The 23717-nt window shown below is 38.3% G+C and overlaps 2 protein-coding genes and 1 pseudogene across 7 annotated transcripts in view; 1 reads left to right on the top strand and 2 right to left on the bottom strand.

Annotated features, from left to right (window-relative positions):
* The window catches only part of MAP3K19 (mitogen-activated protein kinase kinase kinase 19), a 69540-nt gene extending 66535 nt beyond the window's left edge, over nucleotides 1-3005 (bottom strand). For 2 of the 5 annotated variants that reach the window (XR_011649285.1, XM_071216476.1), the window contains exon 1: nucleotides 2470-2743. The gene's annotated coding sequence lies outside the window, so the exon portion shown is untranslated. Of the gene's footprint in view, nucleotides 1-2469 lie in introns of all 5 variants that reach the window. The other 3 variants (XM_058301091.2, XM_004480168.3, XM_071216477.1) reach the window with 3 other exon arrangements.
* LOC101419236 (protein FAM217A pseudogene) lies at nucleotides 2742-13006 on the bottom strand (annotated as a pseudogene).
* A 4216-nt stretch (nucleotides 13007-17222) lies between these two features.
* Nucleotides 17223-23717, top strand: part of RAB3GAP1 (RAB3 GTPase activating protein catalytic subunit 1) — a 113218-nt gene continuing 106723 nt past the window's right edge. For both annotated transcript variants that reach the window (XM_058301090.2, XM_058301089.2), the window contains exons 1-3: nucleotides 17223-17316; nucleotides 17428-17483; nucleotides 21753-21828. In XM_058301090.2, coding sequence (XP_058157073.1) covers nucleotides 17299-17316; nucleotides 17428-17483; nucleotides 21753-21828 — 150 coding nt within the window. In that variant the 5' untranslated portion in view covers nucleotides 17223-17298. The remainder of the gene's footprint in view (nucleotides 17317-17427; nucleotides 17484-21752; nucleotides 21829-23717) is intronic.

Genomic DNA, 23717 nt, shown 5'->3' with positions numbered 1-23717 from the left:
TCCCCAATTTCTAATAGAGAGTAAATTGAAATAGAGAATAAGTTCATCAAGTCTTTCCCTAATTGTGCTCAAAGGGATGCAATATCTAGATAATAATAACAGTAATACAATAGCAAAAGTGATGATAGTCAGCATTTATCTAATGCTTACTATGTGCCGTAAACTGTTCTAAATGCTTTGCATATATTACATTACTTAATTTCAAACAACACCATCAGAACAGTCAATAGCAGTATTATCCCGGTTTTATAGATGAGAAAAACATAGCCCAGACAGGTTAAATCATTTGCTCAAGATCACACAATGGATGGTAGAGAAACCCATTTTCAGATTGGCACAAAGGGATCTCACAGTGGGGAGGTAACTGCCTGAAGACTTAACGCAACTAATATTTAAAGAAACATTAGTAAAACAGGCTTCTTTTCATTTTTCTTTTTTTAGACCTTAGGTAGAGGGGGTTGAGTTAATCATACTCCTTATTTCATAGTACATTAGCAGCACTGGGCCACGTCAGGCTTTCCTCTTGTTTCATTTTATTTTTTCTCCCTTCAGCTCCAATTCCCACCCCCATTCCTCCCTCTTTCACTCAGGAACCCAACCTATTGTGCCTAAGAGGTGTCCTTATATCTATATTATAATATGTATATATCTTTATAAGGCATATGGGGCTGCTATTGTGTGTGGACACGTTTTAAATTTACACAAATGATATTTTATTCTGATCTTGTTACTTATTTTTTAACTTAACGCTTTGTTTTTAAGCTGTATCCTTGTTCTTAGCTGTGCCTCTAACAGCTTCATAGAATGCGCCCACTGTATTTTAGTATCCCTTGCCCTGGCGTTGTGGAAGGCTGCTTTCGACACTCCACCTCACAAACAACACTGTGGTAAATACCCTTGTTCATGCCTTGTTAGGGACTGTGTGAGAGTTTCTCTGGGGCAAAACGGTGGAGAGTATTTAATTTCACTAAGTGTGATGGCTTTCCAGAATGGCTGCACCAGTTCACAGTTCCACTATCAGTGCCTGACTGTTTCCTTTCAGCTTTTCTAAGAGAAGCACACATGTGGTTGATTGTTGTCGTTTGATCATCAATTATCTTCATCATTAACAGTTAATAAGCAACGTTCCTGGAAATTTATTCAGAGCGGAGCAGATGATATACTCAGGCCACAGAAAATTTCAAAACCAGTGCACACACATCTGTCCCGGAAAAGTGCTTTGCAACTTGGATTAAACATACTTGTTTTCGAAAACAGATATTTGCAATATAACAGGTAAAAGAAATTCAGAAATAAAGGATAGTTAAAATCTGTCCTTCAATAGCTGAAAATAAGTTATTAAAGTAATAAGGCATGAAATAAATATTTGTATCACAAGCTTAATCATAAGCTTAATTGTAAAGTGAAATAAACCCTCTAAAGTATTTTTTCCAAGAATGCTATTACCTAACAATGAAATGACTTATGTATGTTATGATTATGTGATTTAATTCTTTAATGTTACCTTTAAGTGTGAGCATGTTGTAAGAAGTGTAGTATGTAGAATCTAGATAAAAAATAAAAATTAAGATTTTAGCCAAACCTTGAATTAATAACTGCAAAGTTATATCTGGCCAAATCACTACAGTACTGAGCAATGTGGTCATTATTTAATCATCTGTTGATTCACATACTCAGTAGTAACCAGAGTAAAACAATGAAGATTGACTTGACATAGAGCAGTACCCTTACGTGCAGATCACTCTTTCCATTAACATGGATGGACCCGCACTGATTTTTCTTAAGTCAGCTTCATTTCCTATTTTGACCTTCAATCTGGACATTTCCATTTTAAGTTTCTCTGTAAGAAAACTTTTCTCAAGTTTCTATTTAGACTCGTTTGCTCAATGGTTTTTAAGCAATATTTCATTCCATGGGGACTTCTGGTTTAGCATCAATTGAGGCCCGGTCTTTTTTAATTTTTAATTGTATGCATGGTTTATTTGAAAATCAAAATCCTTTTTATTACACTATATACTGGATTTGAAACCTTACATAAGTAAGACAAAGCAATGGTAATCGCCTTTTGTGTTAAGAAAACGTAGCTAAGGATACATTCATATAATATGAAGTGGTTTCAAGATTTATGCCATGTAAATTTAACACATACTTTGGAGTCTAAAGTAAAATAAAAGATTGTCTTTGATATAATTCAATGGAAGCTAGTATCTTTATGACCACTTTCTAATCATTATTTATTTAGCCTATGTCTGGAGACATTTTCTTAAAGTGTTAGAAGGAATTGTCACAATATTTGAAAAATCTTAAATAGTTTAATACTACTGTAAGTTTATAATTATTTGAGACTAGGACACAGTTTCCTGTCAGTTTACCTGATGTTTCTCCTCTGGGACATTCTTTGGGGAGAAAAAAAAATTTGCGACATATGGTATTATTTAAAATGGGATGAAAAGTGAAGATTTGGCTTACCTATAGTGTATTTTGCCCAGGGAGTTGGTACACTGCTGAAGAAACACCAAGCCAAGCGGCAGTCAACATCATCCTAATTCACTGTGGCACTGATTTCTAGGATGTTTGTCAACCCACACTGCAGCGAAGCATCCATTTGAAAGCACCATAGATTTAGATTTTTTCTTTGATTATTTTCCGATGTTGCCAAGCCCAAAGCACTTTTTTTTTGATAATTAAAGCTGGTTCTGCCTGCACAAACCCTTCAGTTAACTGCAAAGAGACAGCTTAGTTTACGGACTGTTGCCCCGGCAACCATCCGCAGTGCATTTAGCTTGGAGAATTGAAAGCAGGACAATCTCATCCAGGAAGGAAAACAAGTGTGTATATTCTTTAAAGTTGCTGGTTAAATGCTTAAAATAGTTGTACGCTGCTGCACTTCCATAGTTAGCACAGTCACCATTCTCGCCCTTCCCACTTAGAGATTTTCTCCAGGAAAGCCCTAACTTTGTAATTCCTGTAATGTGCCAGAAGGGCCCCTTTCCAAATCCGAATATGTTAAACACAGGGAGAATCCAATAAAGTACAGCCGGACTAATTGTATTCTTAGAGTCATGCCTGAGAAAGCACCAGTAAATGGAGACTCTACATTAGAACACTTCCTTATCTAGACACGCCGTGACATCCCAAAGCAAAGCTTCAGTATATGGACCGCATTTTTGTCTGAGCCACAAGTGGTAATAAACCAAGCTCAAAGAGACTTCAAATTGCAAAAAAACATACTCAAGAGGAAGTAGACCCACAGCACTCTAAAACACAAGGTCACCTGGCATTTTATGCTGTTAGACTTTTTTGTGCCACTTGCTGAAGGACACGGGTTTCTTATCAAAAAGATTTACTTAACATTATATATACTCAGCTGAAGAGAGTACAAATATTGTGTTATAATAACAGTGGCTAACATTGATCAAATGCTTATTAGGCTAGTCCTCACATGTATGACATCATTTAACCCTCCCATATTACGTATGAGGACATTGAGGCTGAGAAAGGTTAAGCTAATAAATCGTGGAGCCAAAGATTGAACCCAAGCAGCCTGACCATGATGTTGATATATTTACCGCTATTACCATGCTCCTAACACACACACACACACTCATTTTTCTAGCCAATGATGACATCACGGTAAAAATCACTCAGCGATTGCTAAGTCTGTGTAAACTCTTTTACCACCCAATGCAACTTGGAGCAACCTAACACTACTTTGTGTACACACACAGACTAGTATTCTGTTTTACTTACTACAGTTTACTTTGCTTCTATTCCCAGCAGGTGTAGTCCTCTTAGTTTTTCTGTTAAGAGGAAGTTTTAAGTACTGTACCTTCTGATCTATAGGATTTCTGAAGGATTAACCTTGGGTTCAGGCTGGTTTGCAATCCATGCGTCTTTTGATTGGCTTCCCAAAGAGTAATCCTCCTCTGGTCACTCCTTTTGAGAAATATTTATTCATTTCCCAAAATGTGTGTGCATTTAATAGCTGAATCTTGGAACTCACAGTTTATTGGAGAGACAGGTATACAAAACAAGATGAAACGAGGTGGCAAGGCTCCCGCAGAGCTTGTAAAAGACTCAAAGGCAGCGTGGAAGGGGGAGCAAAATGCTTTCCTCTGGGTTGGAGGAGGGACATGGGGACTTGTCACAGAAGAGGTGTATTTGAGCGGAAACTTGCAGGAATGACGGTTCACTGGGCAAACTGTAGACAGAGGGCGTTCCAGGTAGAAGGAACAGCAGCATGTCCAGAGGAAGGAGAGCATGGAGAATATTTTTGTGTGGCTGGGACACAGAATACAGGAGAGAAAGGAGGGAAGTGAGGCTGTTTACAGCTGATTTGGGAGAGACATGAAAGGATTTTATTCAAGGAAGCAAGTGATCAAATTTGTATTTTAGAAAGATCCTTCTGGAAGTGGGATTGAAAATTAATTGGAGGAGAGGAGCGGTAGAAAATGTAGAAGATTATTATAATGAGTCAGGAAAAAAAAAACCCATGGTGTCCTTTGCAACACAGTTGTGGGAAAAGACAGACGCTTTTTCAGGAAGACCATAGAGGGGCCTCTTGCTTTTAAGGAAGACAATTTTACTAGGAACATTTTTGCCCCAAATATCTTCTTTTCCACTTGGAAGCATATGAGGTGGAGCAGGGAGCGGGGTATAGAGTGCAAGGAGGGAGGATGACTTGGGCATCTCAGTGGTCTGAGAAAGGAGATAAAGGAGATGTGATTGAGGCCCAAGAGTCAGAACAGCTACAGAAACTTCAATGAGAGAGGCCAGGATTTTTGGTAGCACTGAATGGGGGCTGCTGGTTTCATTAACTAGGGTTTTTTTGCAACTCAGAAAAACAATGTATGTGAGCATGAAGATCCTCACCTACTCTGACATGGAGCCCTTAAAGGCCTGGCTCCCAGCTATGACTGAATATCCTCTGGAGAGATTTTATAAAAATCATAAGTTCTTGCAATTTCATAGAAAAATAAGTGAAGGCTTTCAAATCACTCTTCACAGGAGAGGACTATAAATGGCCAGACACATATAAAATTGTTTTATCTTCATCAGGCATCAGAGAATGCAAATCAAAATCATTTTGGTCAGCATATTGGCAAAAATTTAAAAGATTGGTGATATTAAGTATTGTGGGAAAATGAGTATTCTTGTACATTATTGTGGGTATGTAAAGCACTAAAACTCATTTTGGTTATTGCAGTCTGGCAGTGTCTCTTACACCTTTTTTAAAGCTTTATTTATTTATTTCTACCCACTACTCCCTTGTTGTTGGCCTGTTCATTGTGTGCTTGTCTTCCTTTTTTAGGAGGCACCGGGAACTGAACCCAGGACTTCCCATGGAGGAGGGAGGCACCTAATCACTTCAGCCACCTCTGCTCCCTGCTTTGTTCCTGTGTCTCTCATTATGTTTTCCTCTTTGTGTCTCTTGCCGCATCATCTTGTGTGAGCTCACCACACCAGCCCATTGCATCAGCTTGCTGTCTTGCACATCTTCTTTAGCAGGCTCTGGGAACCCAACCCAGGACCTCCCATGTCATAGGTGGGAGCTCAATCACTTGAGCCACATTTGCTTCCCTGTCTATTACATTTTTACATGCACATACTCTTCAACCCTGCAATTCCATTTCTGTATCTCACCTATGTAATTCTAATACATGCTTACAAAAATGCAGGTATAATGAATTTTTTTTTGCCAATTTTATCATTTATTGATGGAATTATAATGGAAAATAATTTAAAAAAGAACAATTTTTTTAACATAATGGCTTAGTTTACCAAGTGAAATATTTCTTTGAAACATACAAATGATTGTCAAATATGTCATTAAAGAAGTCTTGGAACTTATAAAAAGACATCTCTGCAGTGATTTACACGAGTTCCACTCCATGGCATTTCAAGCAATTGTTTCCTCTGTGTGTCTGTATGTGTGCATTTAATAGCTGTACCTTGGAATGATGAGCCATATTTTAGCTGGGCTACTTGCAAGAGTTTTGTTCATGATGAGATGTATAAAAGAAAAGGGTTATTTTTGGTCAGTGGGTGAGCATTTATTCTTCAGTAGGCAATAAACAGTTCAGCTTCTGATTATAGAATAGTTTGTTCAATACTGTATTTTTCTAGAAAAAATTTCTTTTTGGTCGTTGGTGGCTCAATTTCTTCCCTCCGATTTTTGGGAAAAGACAAAGGTACAGGTGAACTTGGTACTGGAGACCTGGGCAGCAGGCATGTTGTTGAGACCAGTTTAACCAGTGAGGGTGCTGTTTGGGCAGTAGTAGGCTTGCTGGAGGGTTCTTGTCCATGCCTCTCTGCTCCTTTGTGAATACTTTTTATTTGAAATATATTTTTATTACAGAAGTTGTGAGTTTACAAACATTCACATGTTTAGAATTTCCACACAACACCCCTTCACCAACACACCACACCATGGTGGAATATTTGTTAGAGATTACGAGATAATATCATCAGACTGCTATCACCAAACATGGTCCATAACATACATTTGGCACACATTTTCCATCCCCCTCCCCCCCCCCCCAGTATCAGCACTATACATCTTTGCCTTAGATGCAAGACTACTACAGTATTGCTGTTAAGAATTGTCCATAACAAGAATGCAAGTGGCCACAGAAGAACACACAGCGAATGGAAACAAAGAGCAGACAACACGGGGTGGGGTGGAGGGAAGGGGACAGAAATAAATAAAAAATTAATCTTAAAAAAAAAAAAAGAACTGTCCATAGGCCACACCATTTCTATTTTTCCTATGCTTCTCCACAATCCCACCACCCTGTAATAGTGACATATGTCCACTTCAGTTCAAGAGAAGGGCATTTTATTGCATTTGTATATTAAACACAATTCTCATCCATCTCTGGGTTCATCGTGTTATTCAGTCCCTAGTTATTCTCTAGCTTTCTTTGAATTGATATTTACATCCCTAGACTATCCTTTTCAACCACAATCCCATTTATAAACCAGGTGCTACTCACTATGATGTATTACCATCAACTCTATGCATTTCCACACTTTTGCAGTCAAGTTAATTATTTGGAATTTGTGCTCCTGAATGTGATGGAGTTGGACTCAGATGTAACCTTTCCACACATGCCTCTTCTGTCACTTTTACTGAATCTGTGGTTGGTACTGGGGTTGGTATATGCTCAGGAGACTTGAATCTCTGAACTGCCCATGTGCCAGCTGGACCCTGAGCCTCAGCAGAGTTGCAACTTGTATTCTCCGGTTTGTTGAATTTACCAAGGTCAGCTAACAGGGAGGTGAAGATGGTCAACCAACACACCAGGGAACCAAGAGTGCCTACAACTACAAGCAGGAGAATGGCATCCACTAGCTATGTGGCATCTAAGCCCTCTCTTGATTTAGAGGTGGAGTGGACATCACCACCCCAGAGTCCACAGGGTGGAGGAATAAAATATGGATTAGAGTGGACTTACTGATATTCTACTATGGAACTATTGTGACTATGGAAGAAATTGTATCATTGATGAAGAGAAAGTGGCCATGGTAGTTGCTGAGAGCAGGGAGAGGGAAGAAGAGATGTGAATTGGGGGCATTTTCGGGACTTGGAATTGTCCTAAATGATATTGCAGGGACAGATGCTGGGCATTATATATCCTATCAAAACCCACTGAATATACTGGGGAAGAGTATAAACTACAATGTAAAGTATAATCCATACAGTGCAGCTACACTCCAAAATGTATTCACCAAATGCAATTAATGTGCCACAATGATGAAAGAGGTTGTTGAAGCGGGAAGAGAGGGATGGGGTGGGGGATGGGGCATATGGGAACCTCTTATACTTTTTTTTTTTAAGATTTATTTTTTATTTATTCTCTCCCCTTCTCCCCCCCCCCCCCCCCCCAGTTCCCCAGTTGTCTGCTCTCTGTGTCCATTTGCTATGTGTTCGTCATCTTGTTGTGTCAGCTCTCCGTGTGTGCGGTGCCATTCTTGGGCAGACTGCACTTTCTTTTGCGCTGGGCGGCTCTCCTTATGGGGCACAGTCCTTGCTCATGGGGCTCCCCTATGCAGGGGACACCCCGGCGTGGCACAGCACTCCTTGCGCACATCAGCACTGCGCGTGAGCCAGCTCCACACGGGTCAAGGAGGCCTGGGGTTTGAACCTTGGACCTCCCACGTGGTAGACAGATGCCCTATCCATTGGGTCAAGTCTGCTTCCTCCCTCTTATACTTTTTAATGTAACATTTTTGTGATCTATGTATCTTTTTTAAAAAAAGACAATAAAAATAAGTAAATAAATTTAAAAAATTGTTTTGTGGTGTATGAACTTTTAGAGACAGTGGTCTAGTATTCCACTTATATTTTCCAGCATTGCTTCAGTTCCATTTAGAAGTATTTTGTTCAATCTTGCAAGAGCCAGAATTGTTTTTTCTTTTTTTCTTGACATTTATCTATACAAGATGTCTGAAGACTCAAAGAATCAGAGAAGCTTGACTGTCTCACTTTGGGTATTGCTTTGGAGGATGAAGGTCATTCAGTAATTGTTGGAGTAAAGAGTTAGTTTGTAGTTAGGGCTTCTCTTTTTGTATAGTCACAAGTATTCTTTCCGTTTCCAGTAAACATTATCAAGTGTTTAGTAGAGCTTCCTGGGGGCTCCACCATCACTTTCCAAAGTTTCTGATTTTAGGGGGACTCATTTGTGCAAGTCCAGAATATTGAAAGGTGGAGGGAGAAAAATCAGAATATGGAAATACTTCACATAGTTCCTTTGTGAAAGATTCTTCAAAGTTTTCTATGGTTTCTGGTTCTTTTTTTTAAATGCTGGGTAAAGTATCATTTGCTCTTTCATTTTCTAATAAATCACGTTTATTTGTTAAATTTTCTTCCACACTGCTGTTTTCATATTTCAGATTCCAATTTGGAGCAGAAAAATTCCACCCTTGTTGTTTTCTATTGCTGACCACAAATTAACATGAGGTCCATTTCCATCCTTTCCATTGGCATAGCGCCAGTGGAGACCTAACGGCAGCTCTGCTGCAGTCAAGGCTACGAACCCACTCGCTTCTCAGGTGTAGCGCCTGCCGGTGAGTGGTTCAGAGTGAAAAGCCTTAAGGATTATTGGTTACATTAAAATCAGCTTCCACTGAAGATTTTTTGAAATCCCAGTTTACCACGGTGCTTTCTTCATTAAAAGGATAACTCCACAGTTGAAATATCCCTTGTTTACTATTGTGTTCTTTTCTTTCTTCCTTTCTTTTTATTATTATTTTTTAAATACATAGATCACACAAAATGTTACATTAAAAAATATAAAAGGTTTCCATATATCCCCACTCCCCACCCACCCCCACTCCTGGGCCTGTGCTTGAGCGCTGCTGCCTCCGACTTGCCTTCTGGGAGGGGAAGGCCAAGGGGTCAGTGGGCAGCGGCCAGTGTGGAGTCCGGGTGCCACGCTGTGCAGGGGCTGTGGCGGCCCGGGACGAGGCCAGTATAGTTAATTTTTATCCTCCTATTTAAAATAAATTTTTATTAAGGAAAGTTGCAAACATAAAGGAAGTAAACAGAATAGTATAATGAACTCCCATGTACCCATCACTCATGTAACACTTTCATTAATAGCAAAAAATACTAAGTGGTCTACATGTCAAGCCATAGGCGATGGTTTTTATAAAATGTGGTTCATCCAGACTTTGAAGTTTGGAATGCTGTGCAACAGTTTAAAAAAGGAGAAAAGAGCTTTAAATACTGCCAAATATGGGCTCCAAGAAACTGAACTATTTAAGTCAGAGGTTCTTAACCAGAGGTCTGTGAACTTGCATTGAAAAAAATCAACTTATTATCTTTATTTTCTCTGACCTGTAACTGAAATCTATCATTTCCTTCACTTATGAATGTACGCAATAAATAAATTACAATACAGTCATCTAATCTGACTGACAAAGGGGTCCATGGAACAAAAAAAGGTTAAGAACCACTGATTTAAGTGAAAAGAGCCAGTTGCCAAGTAATGCAGATAGTAGGATACTGGTATGGTGAGGAGATCCAGAGCCCCTCTCAGGAAGCAGACTACTTGGTTTCAAAGACCAGCCCTACCACTTAGTAGGCGTGTGACTTGGGCATGTTACCTAAGCTCCTTCTGTTTCAGTTTCTTTATCTGTAAAATAGGGTGCATGATAATAGTACCTACCTCATAGAGTTATTGTAAAAATTAAATGAGTTTGTATAGTAAAGTTTCTAGAGGAATGCCTGGCACTTAATAAGTACTAGACATTATTATTTGTGCAAAATCCGAATTAAAAAGAAGGTAAAAGTATATATTTCTATATACACAAATGAATATGTAAAGACACAGGAAAGGGTCTGAAAGGACACACTTAACTGGTATCAGAGATTATAGCATGGGGTCTATTGGATTTGAAAGGAGGACAGTCAAAGAGGCTATTGGCTTTATGTGTATCATCTGAAACTTTTACAATGAGAAAACTATCCTTTAACTTATGTAAAACTTACAACAATTGAAATTAAAAATACAGATTACCAGGCTCTGCCTTTGGTGATAGTGATTTAAGTATCTCTTACTTTGCTGTGTATTGCAGTACATAAATGTGCAAATGCAAAGAATAGAGATAAATGGAAGAGAGAAGATTAACTGCCAGCAAAATAGCAGGTGCGGTTAAGATGGAACTCCTTAGACGTTGGCAACTAGAGTGAAGTGAATGTTAAATAGAATCTGAGGAGCAGATCACCAAGCACCTGGAGACATTTTTACTGCAAAAGTAGTGGGATTTAAGACATTATGACACAAAAGAATTTCAGGATTAAGTATAAGATTTTGCATTTCTTAATCACCTGAGCAAGAACAGTTCATTATCCTAACAAAGAAAGTTTGGAGATTAAATAAGAACATGCCCGTGTGTAATATATAGTAATTAATTGTATATACAATTATATACCCCCACACACCCACACATATGTTTAACAGTGTATGCTTATTCTGTAAACTTATACACAATTCTTATGACTCTTTCCAATTAATTCTTCTGCTTCCCACATTCCCAATTCAAGACTCCATTAAAATAGTTTAAAAATAAAAGCATATTTATTTGTGTAAACTAAATCAACCTGCCAGCAAGTACTGTCCTGTGTGAATCTGCCAGAAAACAAGTTCCAAACCTAAGAACCTGGAATTAGCTGTTCTTGATTTATTATTACCATCCAGGACTTCAATTACTTTATGCTTGAAACTTTTGAAGGGCAGGCAACTTTTCTTTTATGTTTTTCAATCCCAGTTTCTAAAACAGCGCTAAGCGCATAGCTGCTTTTACCAAATGCTTATTGAAGAAATGACTGACTGAATGATGAGTGAATGAAGATTGCATTATTTCTTTTGAAAATCTCTAGGGATTCCTCACCAGGGTGACTATTTCTTTCTAGCTCAAGAAATAGCAGACTATTATTTAGAGTGTGTGTTTTTTGAAAGATTATGTAAATATTTCCCTACCACTGATTTTACAAAGAGCTTTAAGAAGTTGGGTAACTGTCATGCATCCTTTTTAAAACCATATTTTTTTCATTTAAGTCTTATCTTAGACTGAGAGCAGTTTCAGACTGTGGACACCTTGAGGATAGGGATCAGGGATTATTTTTTGAATGCTTCCACAGGCTCTACCAGAGGGCCATGACAGTAGATGCTTGTCTTAGTCTTCCAGGCTGCTATGACAAAGATCACACAATGGGTTGGTTTAACACTTGGAATTACAGGCTCATGGTTTTCAGAGGTTAGAAGTCCAAAATCAAGGCATTGGCAAGTAAATGCTTTCTCCCCCAAATCTGTAGCATTTTGGTGCTGGATTGCTGCAATCCTTGGGGTTCCTTGGCTTGCCTCCTGTCACATAGAGATCTCTCCCTCATCTGGTTTCCACTGACTTTCGATTATGGCTCCTCCCTGTGGCTTTCTCGACTTCTGTCTTCTGGTTTCTTCTCTTCGTAAGACCTCCAATAATGTGGAGCCAATAATTACTTTGTTAAACCAACCCATTGTGTGATATTTGCCATAGCGGCCTGGAAGACCAAGACAAGTGTCTACTGTCACGCCTTGAGGTAGATCCTGTGGAAGCATTCAAAGAATAATCTCTGATTCAGTTGGGTCACACCTTACCTAAAAATAATATCTTTAAAAGGTCCTATTTACACCTGAGTGCAGACCCACAGGAATGTGGATTAAGATTAAAAGCATGTCTTTTGTTGGTATGTATAATTCAATCTACCACAGTGTTTAATAAATATCACTGAATGAACGCATAAGTGTAGTCCAGTAATTTTTATTTAGTGAATTTTTCTCAGAAGAGTTTCGTGTTCTCGCAGAATTTCTTCCTCTTCCAGCTGCACCTTCTATTGTGATAATGGCAGGGTCATAGAGAATTCCTGATTTTCCTAGAACAGGGGCCAAGGAAAATGAGGATGGTGTGGTCTCACTGTTGCTCCTTACACAAACTGTGTTTGCTCTGTCACTAAGACATAATTAAACTGTTATGCCACCACATTTCTCTGAGGACTAAACCGAGGGTGATTTTTCCAGGCTCCTAATCTCTTAAATTGCCTCTGTGTCAAAATTCTCCCTGTGGCCATTATTGGTAACACCTTGAAATAACCGAAAATTATGGCAGAGAGGAAACACACTTGCATGGTAAACCCTTGCCTTTGGATGTGTAGTAAAACAGCTCTTAACACTTAAGAAACAAAATCTTTTCTGTTCTGTGAACCAGTGAAAATCTAATAAAAGTGTGTCTCCCCTGGGTGCTTCAGATCATTAGCATCCTGGCTTCACACTTTGCTTTACCAAATAACTTATTTTAAAATTTTCTCTGGGGAGAAGACAAGGAACCAAAAATATCTTGGAAGAAAACTTTACCTAGCAACCTGATAAGGCTGTTTCACACAGTTTCTAAAATTTAACTTCTTGCAATAACATCTTTGTGATTGTGGAGTTTCTGATTTTGGTACGTACTGAAACATCTTCATGGCTAAGCAAGGAGGAAAGAGCAATGCCTTACATCTGAATAGCAGTTTATGGTTTGTATAGTACATTCATTTTGAATGCTACCTTAATTGATCACCTCCTGCTTGTTAGGACATTGTGCTAAGTGTTTTTACAAGTGTATAGAGATTTTAATCTTTGTCACAATTCTATGCAGTTGTAGGTATTACAAGACCCCTTTCGCTAATGAGGAAACTGAGGTTTAGTTAAGTAATTTATCCAAGGTCAGAAAGTTAGTGGCTGAACTTCATGGTTTCAAACATGGATATGTCTCACCCTAAAAGTCACAGACTTATTTCACTTGGTGAGAATCTTAAAAAGGGAGGTGAACAAACACTTTTTTTCCTTTTGTATTTACTATCTAATCCTCCTCATCTCCCATAGCTGCAAATCTCCCTTTCTGCATCCATCTTCTTGTTTTTGATTTTTGTTGTTTTTTTAAAGATTTATTTAATTCCCCCCCCCCCCCCGGTTGTCTGTTCTCTGTGTCTATTTGCTGCGTCTTGTTTCTTTTGTCCACTTCTGTTGTCGTCAGCAGCATGGGAAGTGTGGGTGGAGCCATTCCTGGGCAGGCTGCACTTTCTTTCGTGCTGGGCAGCTCGGCTCTCCTTACGGGGCGCAGTCCTTGCGCATGGGGCTCCCCTACGTGGGGGACACCCCTGCATGGCACGACACTCCTTGTGCGCATCAGCACTGCGCATAGGCCAGCTCCACACGGGTCAAGGAGGCCCGGGGTTTGAACCGTGGACCTTCCATGTGGTAGGCGGACGCCCTAACCACTGGGCCAAGTCTGTTTCCCTGCATCCATCTTCTTTTTCCCTCTTTCCCCTTCTTCTTTATGGTCTGACAGTAACCTTGAGGATGGTAAAGTCTTTTTCCTTATACTCTGTGACTTCCAAAATGCCTATCACATAGAAGAAGCTCCATAAATACTTGTGGAATGAATGGATTTTTTTTTCTCATTTTAAGACCCTACATAATAATCCTTTAGTTTTTGTTCCTTATTTAAAGATAATGGGAAAGGTATTTTAATAGTGATACTGATACGTGTAGCACCTCTCCTTTCTGTTGGTGCAGCAAATTTCTAGTTTGCCTACTAGATCTGGAGTTCCATGAAGTCAGGGGCTATATCCACCATACACCTTCATATCCCTAGAGCCTAGTGATTCTCTTTTAGTGGTGTTTAATAAATACTTGTGAATGAATGAAGGTGGTGCAAGTTCAGACCGCTTGGGAAAGACTGCTACAGTAGTAACTCACAGCCACCCACTAGTACAGTGGACAGAAACCAAAAGAGCATCTACAAATAGGAGTTCAAGTTTTGACACTGCCAATACTATGTGTCTTCTGCTCTTTAGTTACCTTATTTGACCTTTATACATCACCAAATTTCTGATCTCTCTAACACTTTTCAAAATCAAGTATTTTCATTGCTGCAGCTGCATCTCCTAGTTGCCTACCCTCAATTTCCTCTTGGGGGTTGCAGAACTCCCAAAATGAGATTCAATTCTAACAATTTTAATTTATGAAAACTTTCAAAGCTAAACAAAACTGGAGATGACAGTATAATAAACACCCATGTACCCATAACCTGGCCTGAAAAATGATCCACTAAAGACAATCTTTTTTCATTCCTAGCGCCATCCCCTTCCTCAAGTCCATTATTTTGAAGCAAATTCTAGACCTGGTATCTTTTTATCTGTAAATATTTCATTATTTATGAGATATAATTATTAATTGTGAGCTGGCAACCTCTTTGTTCCTCCACTGAGGAACATGAAGCGTTCACTGAACAATATGTTGCTCTTCCCAGAAATCAGAAAACCAGTAGGATGATTCTATTTTTTTTTGTTTTTGGATAAAAATTTTTTTTTCAAAAAAGAAGCTTTAATATAACATAAATGTTATATTAAAAATATAGGGGAGTGGATATGGCCCAATGGATAGGGTGTCTGCCTACCACATGGGAGGTCCAAGGTTCAAACCCAGGGCCTCCTGACCTGTGTGATGAGCTGGCCCACACACAGTGCTGATGCGTGCAATGAGTGCCATGCCATGCAGGGGTTTCCCCCATGTAGGGGAGCCCCACGCACAAGGAGCACACCCCATAAGGAGAGCCGCCCCGCGCCAGAGTCCAGTCTGCCCAGGAGTGGCACCGCACACACGGAGAGCTGATGCGGCAAGATGATGCAACAAAATGAGACACAGATTCCAGGTGCTGCTGACAAGAATGCAAGCGGACACAGAAGAACACACAGCAAATGAACACAGAGAGCAGACAATTTGGGGAGAGAAATAAAAAAATAAATCTTAAAAAAAAAGAGATGTGTATGAAAGTATTTTTTAAAAGAAAAAAAAAAATATATATATATATATAGGGAAGTGGACTTGGCCCAGTGGTTAGGGCGTCCGTCTACCACATGGGAGGTCCACGGTTCAAACCCCGGGCTACCTTGAACTGTGTGGAGCTGGCCCATGCACAGTGCTGATGCATGCAAGGAGTGCCATGCCACTCAGGGATGTCCCTGCATAAGGGAACTCCATGCCCAAGGAGTGCGCCCCGTAAGTAGAGCCACCCAGCGCGAAAGAAAGTGCAGCCTGCCCAGGAATGGTGCTGCACACACGGAGAGCTGACACAGCAAGATGACGCAATAAACAGAGACACAGGTTCCCGTGCCGCTGACAACAACAGAAGCGGACAAAGAAGACACAGCAAATAGACACAGAGAACAGACAACTGGGGCGGGGTGGGGGAGAAGGGGAGAGAAATAAATAAATAAATCTTTAAAAAAACATATGTGTATATATATATAGGGGATTCCTATATACCCTCCCCCACCACACACACACTTTCCCACATTAACAACATCTTTCATTAGTGTGGTACATTTGTTGAAATTGATGAACACATATAAACATTGCTATTTGTCATGGACTATAATTTATAGTTTACGCTTTGCCCCTCACAATTTTATAGGTTTTGACAAAATGTATAATAGCCTGTATCTGTCATTGCAGTGTCACGCAGGACAATTTAAAGGTCCTGAAAATATCACCCTGTTACACCTACTCTTCCCTCTCCCTCCCCTTAGAACCTCTGGTGGCTACAGCTTTTATATCAATGATAAAAGTTCTTCCATTTTTAAAATAATAAATCTTCTTTAGTCCATTGTTCATTCCCCAGTCTTGAGGATTTGGGGATAGTGATGCCCACTCTATTGCTAACTGAGAGGGGTCTTAGATCCTTTGAGGCAGATGAAACTGTTTTGCTTTCAGGTGCTCGCCGTTCCTCGGGATGGTTGTTGTCTATCATCCTGCCCTTGTTAGTTGTCCTGGGTCAGTCCAGTGAATTGGGAGTAGGTGTTGCAACTCTGCTGAGGTTTAGGGTTCAACTGGCTCATAAACAGACCACAGATTTAAGTCTCTGGGACATATATTTAACAGTTACAGTGTTACTTATAGGTTCAAATAAAAGGGGCAGGAGAGTCATGTGTAGGGAAACTACAGATGAGTCTAACTCTGTTAGATTGGGGAGCAAAAATTCCAAAGTAAGGCCCACTGACAGGGTGCCAAACTCCTTTGATTGTCTACCCAGCTTATAGTTTCCAGATGTCTCTAGAGTCCTCAGGGGCCCTGCTGTTTGAGGCTCTGATTCCTGTGGCAGTCAATGAGATTCTCCCAAGACTTCCATAAGCATAACCTCTGGAATGACCTCCCGACTCACTCTGAAATCTCTAAGCCATAAACACTCATTTGTATTTAATACTTCCTCCTTTTGGTCAAGATCTTTTTCCAGACACATTGCTAGTCCATTGGTTGGAAATTTGGAGTTTGAGAGTAGGTGGGTATTACCGATCTAGCTCAGTGCCTTGCAATCAACAGAGATTGAATAAAAACATAGCCAATGTACTTTAGTTTTTTTTTAATACAATCTCATCCACATGAGCCTATGGCCTTTTCCAACCTACTTGCTTCCCTTTCCTTCTGAATTCATTTCTCAACTGGATATTTTTAAATTTTATTAAATGAAGTAGAGGAAGGGGAGTTGGAGGGGGTAGGCTAAGTTCTTCCGGCCCTGGGAAATAGAGAGCATTGTTTTATTTCTGAATTATGATTTCTGGCTGAGAGAACCTTCGCAGACTTAATTTGCTAACAGTGGGGCGGGGCCGCGAGGAAGCCCCGCCCGTAGCCTCCGCCTACTCTCCGCCCTCCTCCTTCCCTTGCCTTTTTGCTGTCCTTCCCGGCAGCCCTAGCGCCCGACCTGGCGCTCCTCAAGATGGCGGCCGACAGCGAGGTGAGGTGTTTCCTCCCTGACAGTCTAGCCTTATCTCTGCTTACGTTCATCTCCTCCGCGTCAGCGCCCAGGGGCTCAATCTTTTTCTTTCTCTCTTTCCCCTTCCCGCAGCCAGAGTCCGAAGTATTTGAGATCACGGACTTCACCACTGCCTCGGAATGGGAAAGGTGAGTGAGTCGCAGCACTGGTTACTGGGACCTTGGGCCCCAGCGTACCCCCAGGGCTTTCTTAACCTAGACACAACAAATGTGATGCCACTTCTGTGGGAAAAATAAGACCCATGTGGCCTCGGTGCGCCCCGTCCTTCCTTCTCTGGGCAGCTGCAAGCCCCTTCCCAGTCTCGTGACAAACCCCGGTCCCCCCACGTCAGCCAAATCCCTGGGAGGAGAATTCTGAGGAAAGTTTTTACTTTCTCTATTCTCAAACCACTTCCCTTAGACTTTTGATTATCTGCTTGCTACCCACCCGCAAAACAAATTTTCGAGGCTACGACTTCGTCCCTATTTTCACTTCCTTTTGAAACTTATTTATGGTAAGCAGTAAACTTCACAGCTGCTTTTCTTCCTTTTCGTTTACATTCATTACATGTCAGGAGGAGGCCTTTCTTCGTAGTATTGGTTGTTGTCCATCTGCCACACTCCCACCATCTCCATCCTGTCTTTTAGAATGACCTTTTAAAAAAGTCTGCATATGGCTTTGGAACGCTTTGATTCGAGTTATATCCTTGGGTAATGTGCCCAGGCTTCCTGTGCCTGCCAAACTCCCTTGAACAGCTGTCTGTGTGAAACTGTTGTATCGCTGAAATTACTTGAAAGCCAAGTTTGTGGAGAAGTGATAGCTTCAATAAGAAGTTTTTCTGTTCATTGGCCCAGAAACTTAAGCTTCCTGGTTATGGAAGTCTGTTTAGCTTGTTGCAACATTTTATAATCTTACCAATAGGGGGGAGAGAATTTGTGGTTGTCATTAGATGGCATGGAGCAATACAAAAAATTCCTGCTGGAATAATAGTTTGACCGCTAGTATCCCACATCTACTAAAAAAAAAAAAACACAAGTTCACTAAGACAACCACACTGTCAGGGCTTTATTGAGCAGGTACAGTGAGTCCAGAACTGTATTAAAGAAAAAACTTGATCCATTTATGTTTAAAAAACAATCAAAAAACGAATAGCCAAATTGTAAGCCAGGTGGTACTAACTATAAAATTGTGGAAATTTAAATAAAAGTTTGTTGTGGACTACATTGTTGGAAATGTTTTCGTAGAGAAGGTAGGAAATGAACTGAGCCTTGAAATTGGGAAGGTACAAGAAGGGGCTGACATGAGTAGAGAGCATATAGTGAGAAGGAACCTTTGGGATTTCATGAAAAAATATGTCTTTTTTGGAGTGAAGGCCCTCTGTTGAAGGGAAGTAAGAAAGAATGTTAGTAGGAAAGATAGGACCAGATTATGGACAGCGTCCAAAACTAAAGGAATCTATATTTGGTGCTTTTGGGCCAGTGATTCTCAAATTTTAGTGTGCATCAGAATCATGTATTGTTGGGCCCTAGCCTCAGTTTCTGATTTACTAGGTCTGAAGTGGAACCTAAAGATGTGCATTTCTAACAAGTTCCCAAGTAATTTTGATGCTGCTAGTTAGGAGGACACCATGCACTGCTTTAGGCAAATAGGAAGAGGTCCTTGCTAGATTTTAGAGTGGTGAAGGGATATGAGAGTTGCTTCACGAGATAAGGTAAATTTAAAGCCAATGACATACTTTGGTCATCCACAATTAGGATGGGACAAAGAAAGGATAGAAGGGAGGATTGTAGGACATATCAAAGAAGATTTAGATAAGCTGGATGAACTGTACAGTAGGAAGAATCAAGCATGGAGCTGTGGTTTCTTGCCTAAAAAATGAAGATAAAGTGGTAAAATGAGAAGAGGTCAGTTGTGGATCTGTTGAGTTTCAAATAGTAACTCCGTGGTTTTGAAGGCAGTTACAAAAATAAAACTTGAGTTTTGGAGAATGGCAGTGAGGTTTTTAATGAAGAAATGATCACTTTCTTCTAGCTAAATATTTAAATTATTTTAAAGTGGAATATTAAATCCTTTAGCTTCTCATACAGAAATAATTGTTACCATAATTATCAGAACTGCCACAAAGTAGGAAATTTGCTTTTTGACTTTCATGCTTTTGGTTCTAGAGTGAAACTTGTGTTTATAATTCATGAGAAAACTGTTGAAGACTTTGAAGTTGCTTAAATCTTGAGTTTACTGTTTTAATGAAAGGTCTCGTCCATGTGTTATGAGCCATACAGACAATTTATTAAGAGGGCTAAAGCCCATGAGTCTTTTCATCATTTGTCCATTGAGAAAATATTTATTGAGCACGCATGTGTCAAACACAATGCAGAACACCTGGGATTTGGTGGTTGGTAAAAACAGATACATTCCTGCTCTTATGGAGTACACAATTTAGTGGAAAAGACAGATATGAATCAAGTAATGATATGTCTATAATTAAAAATTTTGCAAAAATAGCTAGGAAGGGAAAGAAACCTGATCTTTTAAGTGCATGTAACAAAGGAACTTAATATAGAATAAGTTACCCTTTAATATCTGAGGAGTGAGCTTCTGGGAAGAAGTTACTAAATTTTCAGTGCAAATCTTGGAACTTAGTCTAAATTATCACTTTTAGCTAGAACTAGAAGAATTCATGCAATACCTTTAAAAATATTCCTTTTAATGTGAAAGCTACATTATTTTAAATTATTTTTATTATAGATTATTGTAGAATAAAAAAGAAAAGTCACTTGTAATCTTACTGCTGGAAGATAACTACTATTAAAATTTTGATGCATTTCCTTCTAGTCTGTGTGTTTGTATGTTTTGTAGACTTTTTGGATCAAACCATATTAATACTTTCTATATTTTCTTCATTTAGCATATGAACACTTTCTTAACCTTCAAAACACAATTTTTAATGCATATGTATTAGTCCATTGAATGGATATACCATTACTAATTTAATTTAACAGCTTTCCTGCAGTTGGACACTAATATAGCTTCAAGTTTTTTTAACTTCATTAATATGTTTTTAAATTTATTTCTATTTTGTAAACGTGCTAATTTGTTTTGAGAACATCCATTTTCAAAACTGAAAATTGTTGACTAAACTCCCCCCAGAGTGAATTAGTATATTAATTAATGCCTTTCATTTTAATGAATTAATTAAAAGGTAGAGTTAAAGCATAAATCTGATTTATCATTTATCATTATTCTTATAACAGAAATGTAAATACTAATTTGTAATGTTACAGAAGTAAAAATCTGAAGCCTTTGAATAGAGCTTGATTTAATTTACTTGGGCAGTAGTACTATCTAGGTGTTTTAGTAGAGCTAATATTGCTGAAAGATGACATACTTTTATAAGATAAAAGTCTGTTTCTTAAGTAGTAGTCTTATGAAAGTGTTTGTTGTATAATATGTATTTACCACTATTGCTGACATTTGACAGTTTTCATTTGCTGGTTTTGAGCATGTTGTTAGTCAAAACTCAATTCCTTTATTGAAAAGAATTTATTAAAAAGATCTGCTTGATTATTAGATTTAGGGATGAGATAGTAAATAGTTGTAAAATCTATTTGTCAGTTGTTACTTCAATGTTCTTGTCAGCTGTCCTTTAAAACTTGTTTTATTTTAATGAGTAAAGTTTCCAAATAATGTGGGTTTTTTTTGAGTGGGGCAAATCTGAGAATTCCTGAATTTATTTAAAGGAAAGATTGATTTAAGTAGGTCAGTTTGTAGAAAGAGGTAGATTATTGATATCATAATGATCTTTAATAAAGCATTTTAGTCAGTTTTTATGTCTATCCTTAAATTCATGATTTTTTTTTAAGATGGAGAAATTTATTAATTCTTAATTTACATTTTATAGAAGGTAGAATGCCTTTGGGTAAGCAATAGAATTAAAAAACGAAAATCTGAGAAGCAGGTGTGACTCAAGCGGTTGAATGTCTGCTTGGCACATAGGAAGTGCTGGGTCCTCAGTGCCTCCTAAAAACACACAATAAGCAAAACAAACAAAGAAAAACAACTTAGAGGAGGCGATGTGGCTCAGTGGTTGAGTGCCAGCTTCCTGCATAGGAGGTCACATGTTCAATCTCTAACCCCGGGTACCTCAAAAAACCCACAAAAACGAAAAAACTCAAAATCTGAGAATTCTTGGGTTAAAGAAGGTTATTTCTGCTTTTATTCCACATCTATAAATTAGGATGACAGTACTAAATTTACCGAGCTTTCTCTGCGATAAAAGTATTAAAATATTTTTAAAATTCCTTTTTTCTTTTTTCCTCATCTGAACCTTTAAAAAATCCCCTTTTAAAGAACTTGTGTAGTAGTAGGAAATACTATGTTGTGTTACATTTTTAGAAAGTTTTTTTTTCCCCCTATCTTAGGTTTATTTCAAAAGTCGAAGAAGTCTTGAATGACTGGAAACTAATTGGAAACTCTTTGGGAAAGCCACTTGAAAAGGTGAGATCTATTTGCTGGTATCTCTAAATGAGTATTTACTTTGAAACCTTTATTTTTGAACACTTGGTACATTTGGCACATTTGAATTAAGTATTTTTTAATGTTATATATTATCTGTAAACATCACCAAATAGCATCTGGAAGTGCTTGGATTTGAATCTGTGGCAAATGTAAGACTTGTGAAATGTTTTTTTTAAATAATAAAGTTTTGTTTTATATAATGTCATTCTTGTGATTTTCTTTATCTTTTTCCTGATGTTTATTTCTCTCTTGCCTTTTCCTTCCTTTTCCTTTATCACAGACTTTTATTTAGAGAAATATTGTAATTACCAACTTCTTGGTTTGAGTATTTTGCTTATTTAATAAGGAAATCTAGGTCTTACAGTTGACTTGGTATAGTTAGCTGCTTTACTCAATTTTTGTATTTTATGGTCTCTCCGCTCCTGTCCCTCCCTGTCCCCTCTCCCCGCTTTTTTTGAAAGTTAGTCTTTTTTATTAAAAACAGCTATGAGATTCAGCATTACCAAGCACTTTTTTCTTAGAGGATATTTGCCAGAGGAATTTTTTTGTTATGTATAAATCAGAAGTAGTCATTTAGATCCTAGCTTTAAAACAGAGTTAATATGAATGTAGGTTTAAATAAGAAAAAGAACATTATAAGGAGGCATTCGTCCTGGATTTAGGATGTATAGTCTTGATTTTTTTTTTTTTTGCCTCAATCTATACATCCTCACAATGTTACCAGTGTAGACTTAAAGACCATAGAAGAAAAAGAATTCATAGGAAATTACTTGGACTTAAGAGAACCTTACATACCTAGCAGGAAAACATTCACTGCACATTCCACACATAATTAGCCGAAAGGCAGAACATTTTGGAGGACAAAGCATGCTAATACTAAGATACTAGTATTAAAGAATGTTGTTTCCCCCAGTTTTCTAAGACCAGCATGTCTTCCTGACAGAATTAATGATCTTAGCATGACTGAGGGAACAGACAGACTGGATTTACATTCTTGAATTCCTCATTTCCCCTCCCCCTTTTAAAAACCTTATATGGGTGCTTTGAGGATATTTAAGCATGAAAAAACTATTCTTCAAAATTGAGATGAAACTCTAATTCTTTTAGCATTATAAGGAATTGGTCATTTTATTCATAAACCACACTCAAAATACTTCCTGAAGCATGGGTTCTGAGAAGAAACTTAGATTTTTCTTTTTAACTTAAGAGAACTAACATTTTGATTTTAAGCTTATGTGTATGTTTAATGTGAATTAAATTCCTTTAAAGTAAAATCGATCATTGTTCTTAATACAAATCGATTAATAGCTATGCATCTCTTCTCAATATTTGCTTCTTAGGGTTTTTCAGCTTTATGGTGACAGAATATAAGACTATCATGAAAGCTTTAGGTTTTTCTTTATCCATATGAATATGAGCAGAAAAAATAATACTACATTGAAACCATATATTTTGAAATATATAGTATAAACTGACTTACTATAATATTTTTACATTTTTTTTGTAATAAAGGAGAAATGTGAAGTTCTCAAATCTTTCCACTTATTGAAGCAAACACATAGTAAAAATTGATATGGATGGTAGTAAGACTGAAGGCAAAATAAGCTGGATATAGTTGAAGTGGACTGGATATAGGAGTGGGAATTGGTTTGCATTATCAAAAAGAGCTACACAGGGTACTTTGAGTGCTGATATATTCATTCATTCTTTGATTTTTCAATTATTTACTAAGTACCTGCTGTGTGCTTAGTGTGAGGACATTTTAAGATTTGTGCTGCCATAGAAAATACTGGTATATTCTAGTGAGGGAGCAAAGTAATATACAAGATTAAAATTTTACATGCTAAATTGAATTTGGAAGCTTCAGT

The sequence above is a fragment of the Dasypus novemcinctus genome, chromosome 7 (genome assembly GCF_030445035.2).
Source record: "Dasypus novemcinctus isolate mDasNov1 chromosome 7, mDasNov1.1.hap2, whole genome shotgun sequence".
NCBI lineage: Eukaryota > Metazoa > Chordata > Mammalia > Cingulata > Dasypodidae > Dasypus > Dasypus novemcinctus.
The sequence above is the reverse complement of the archived record's forward strand: the minus strand, read 5'-3'. Positions and strand labels throughout refer to the sequence as shown.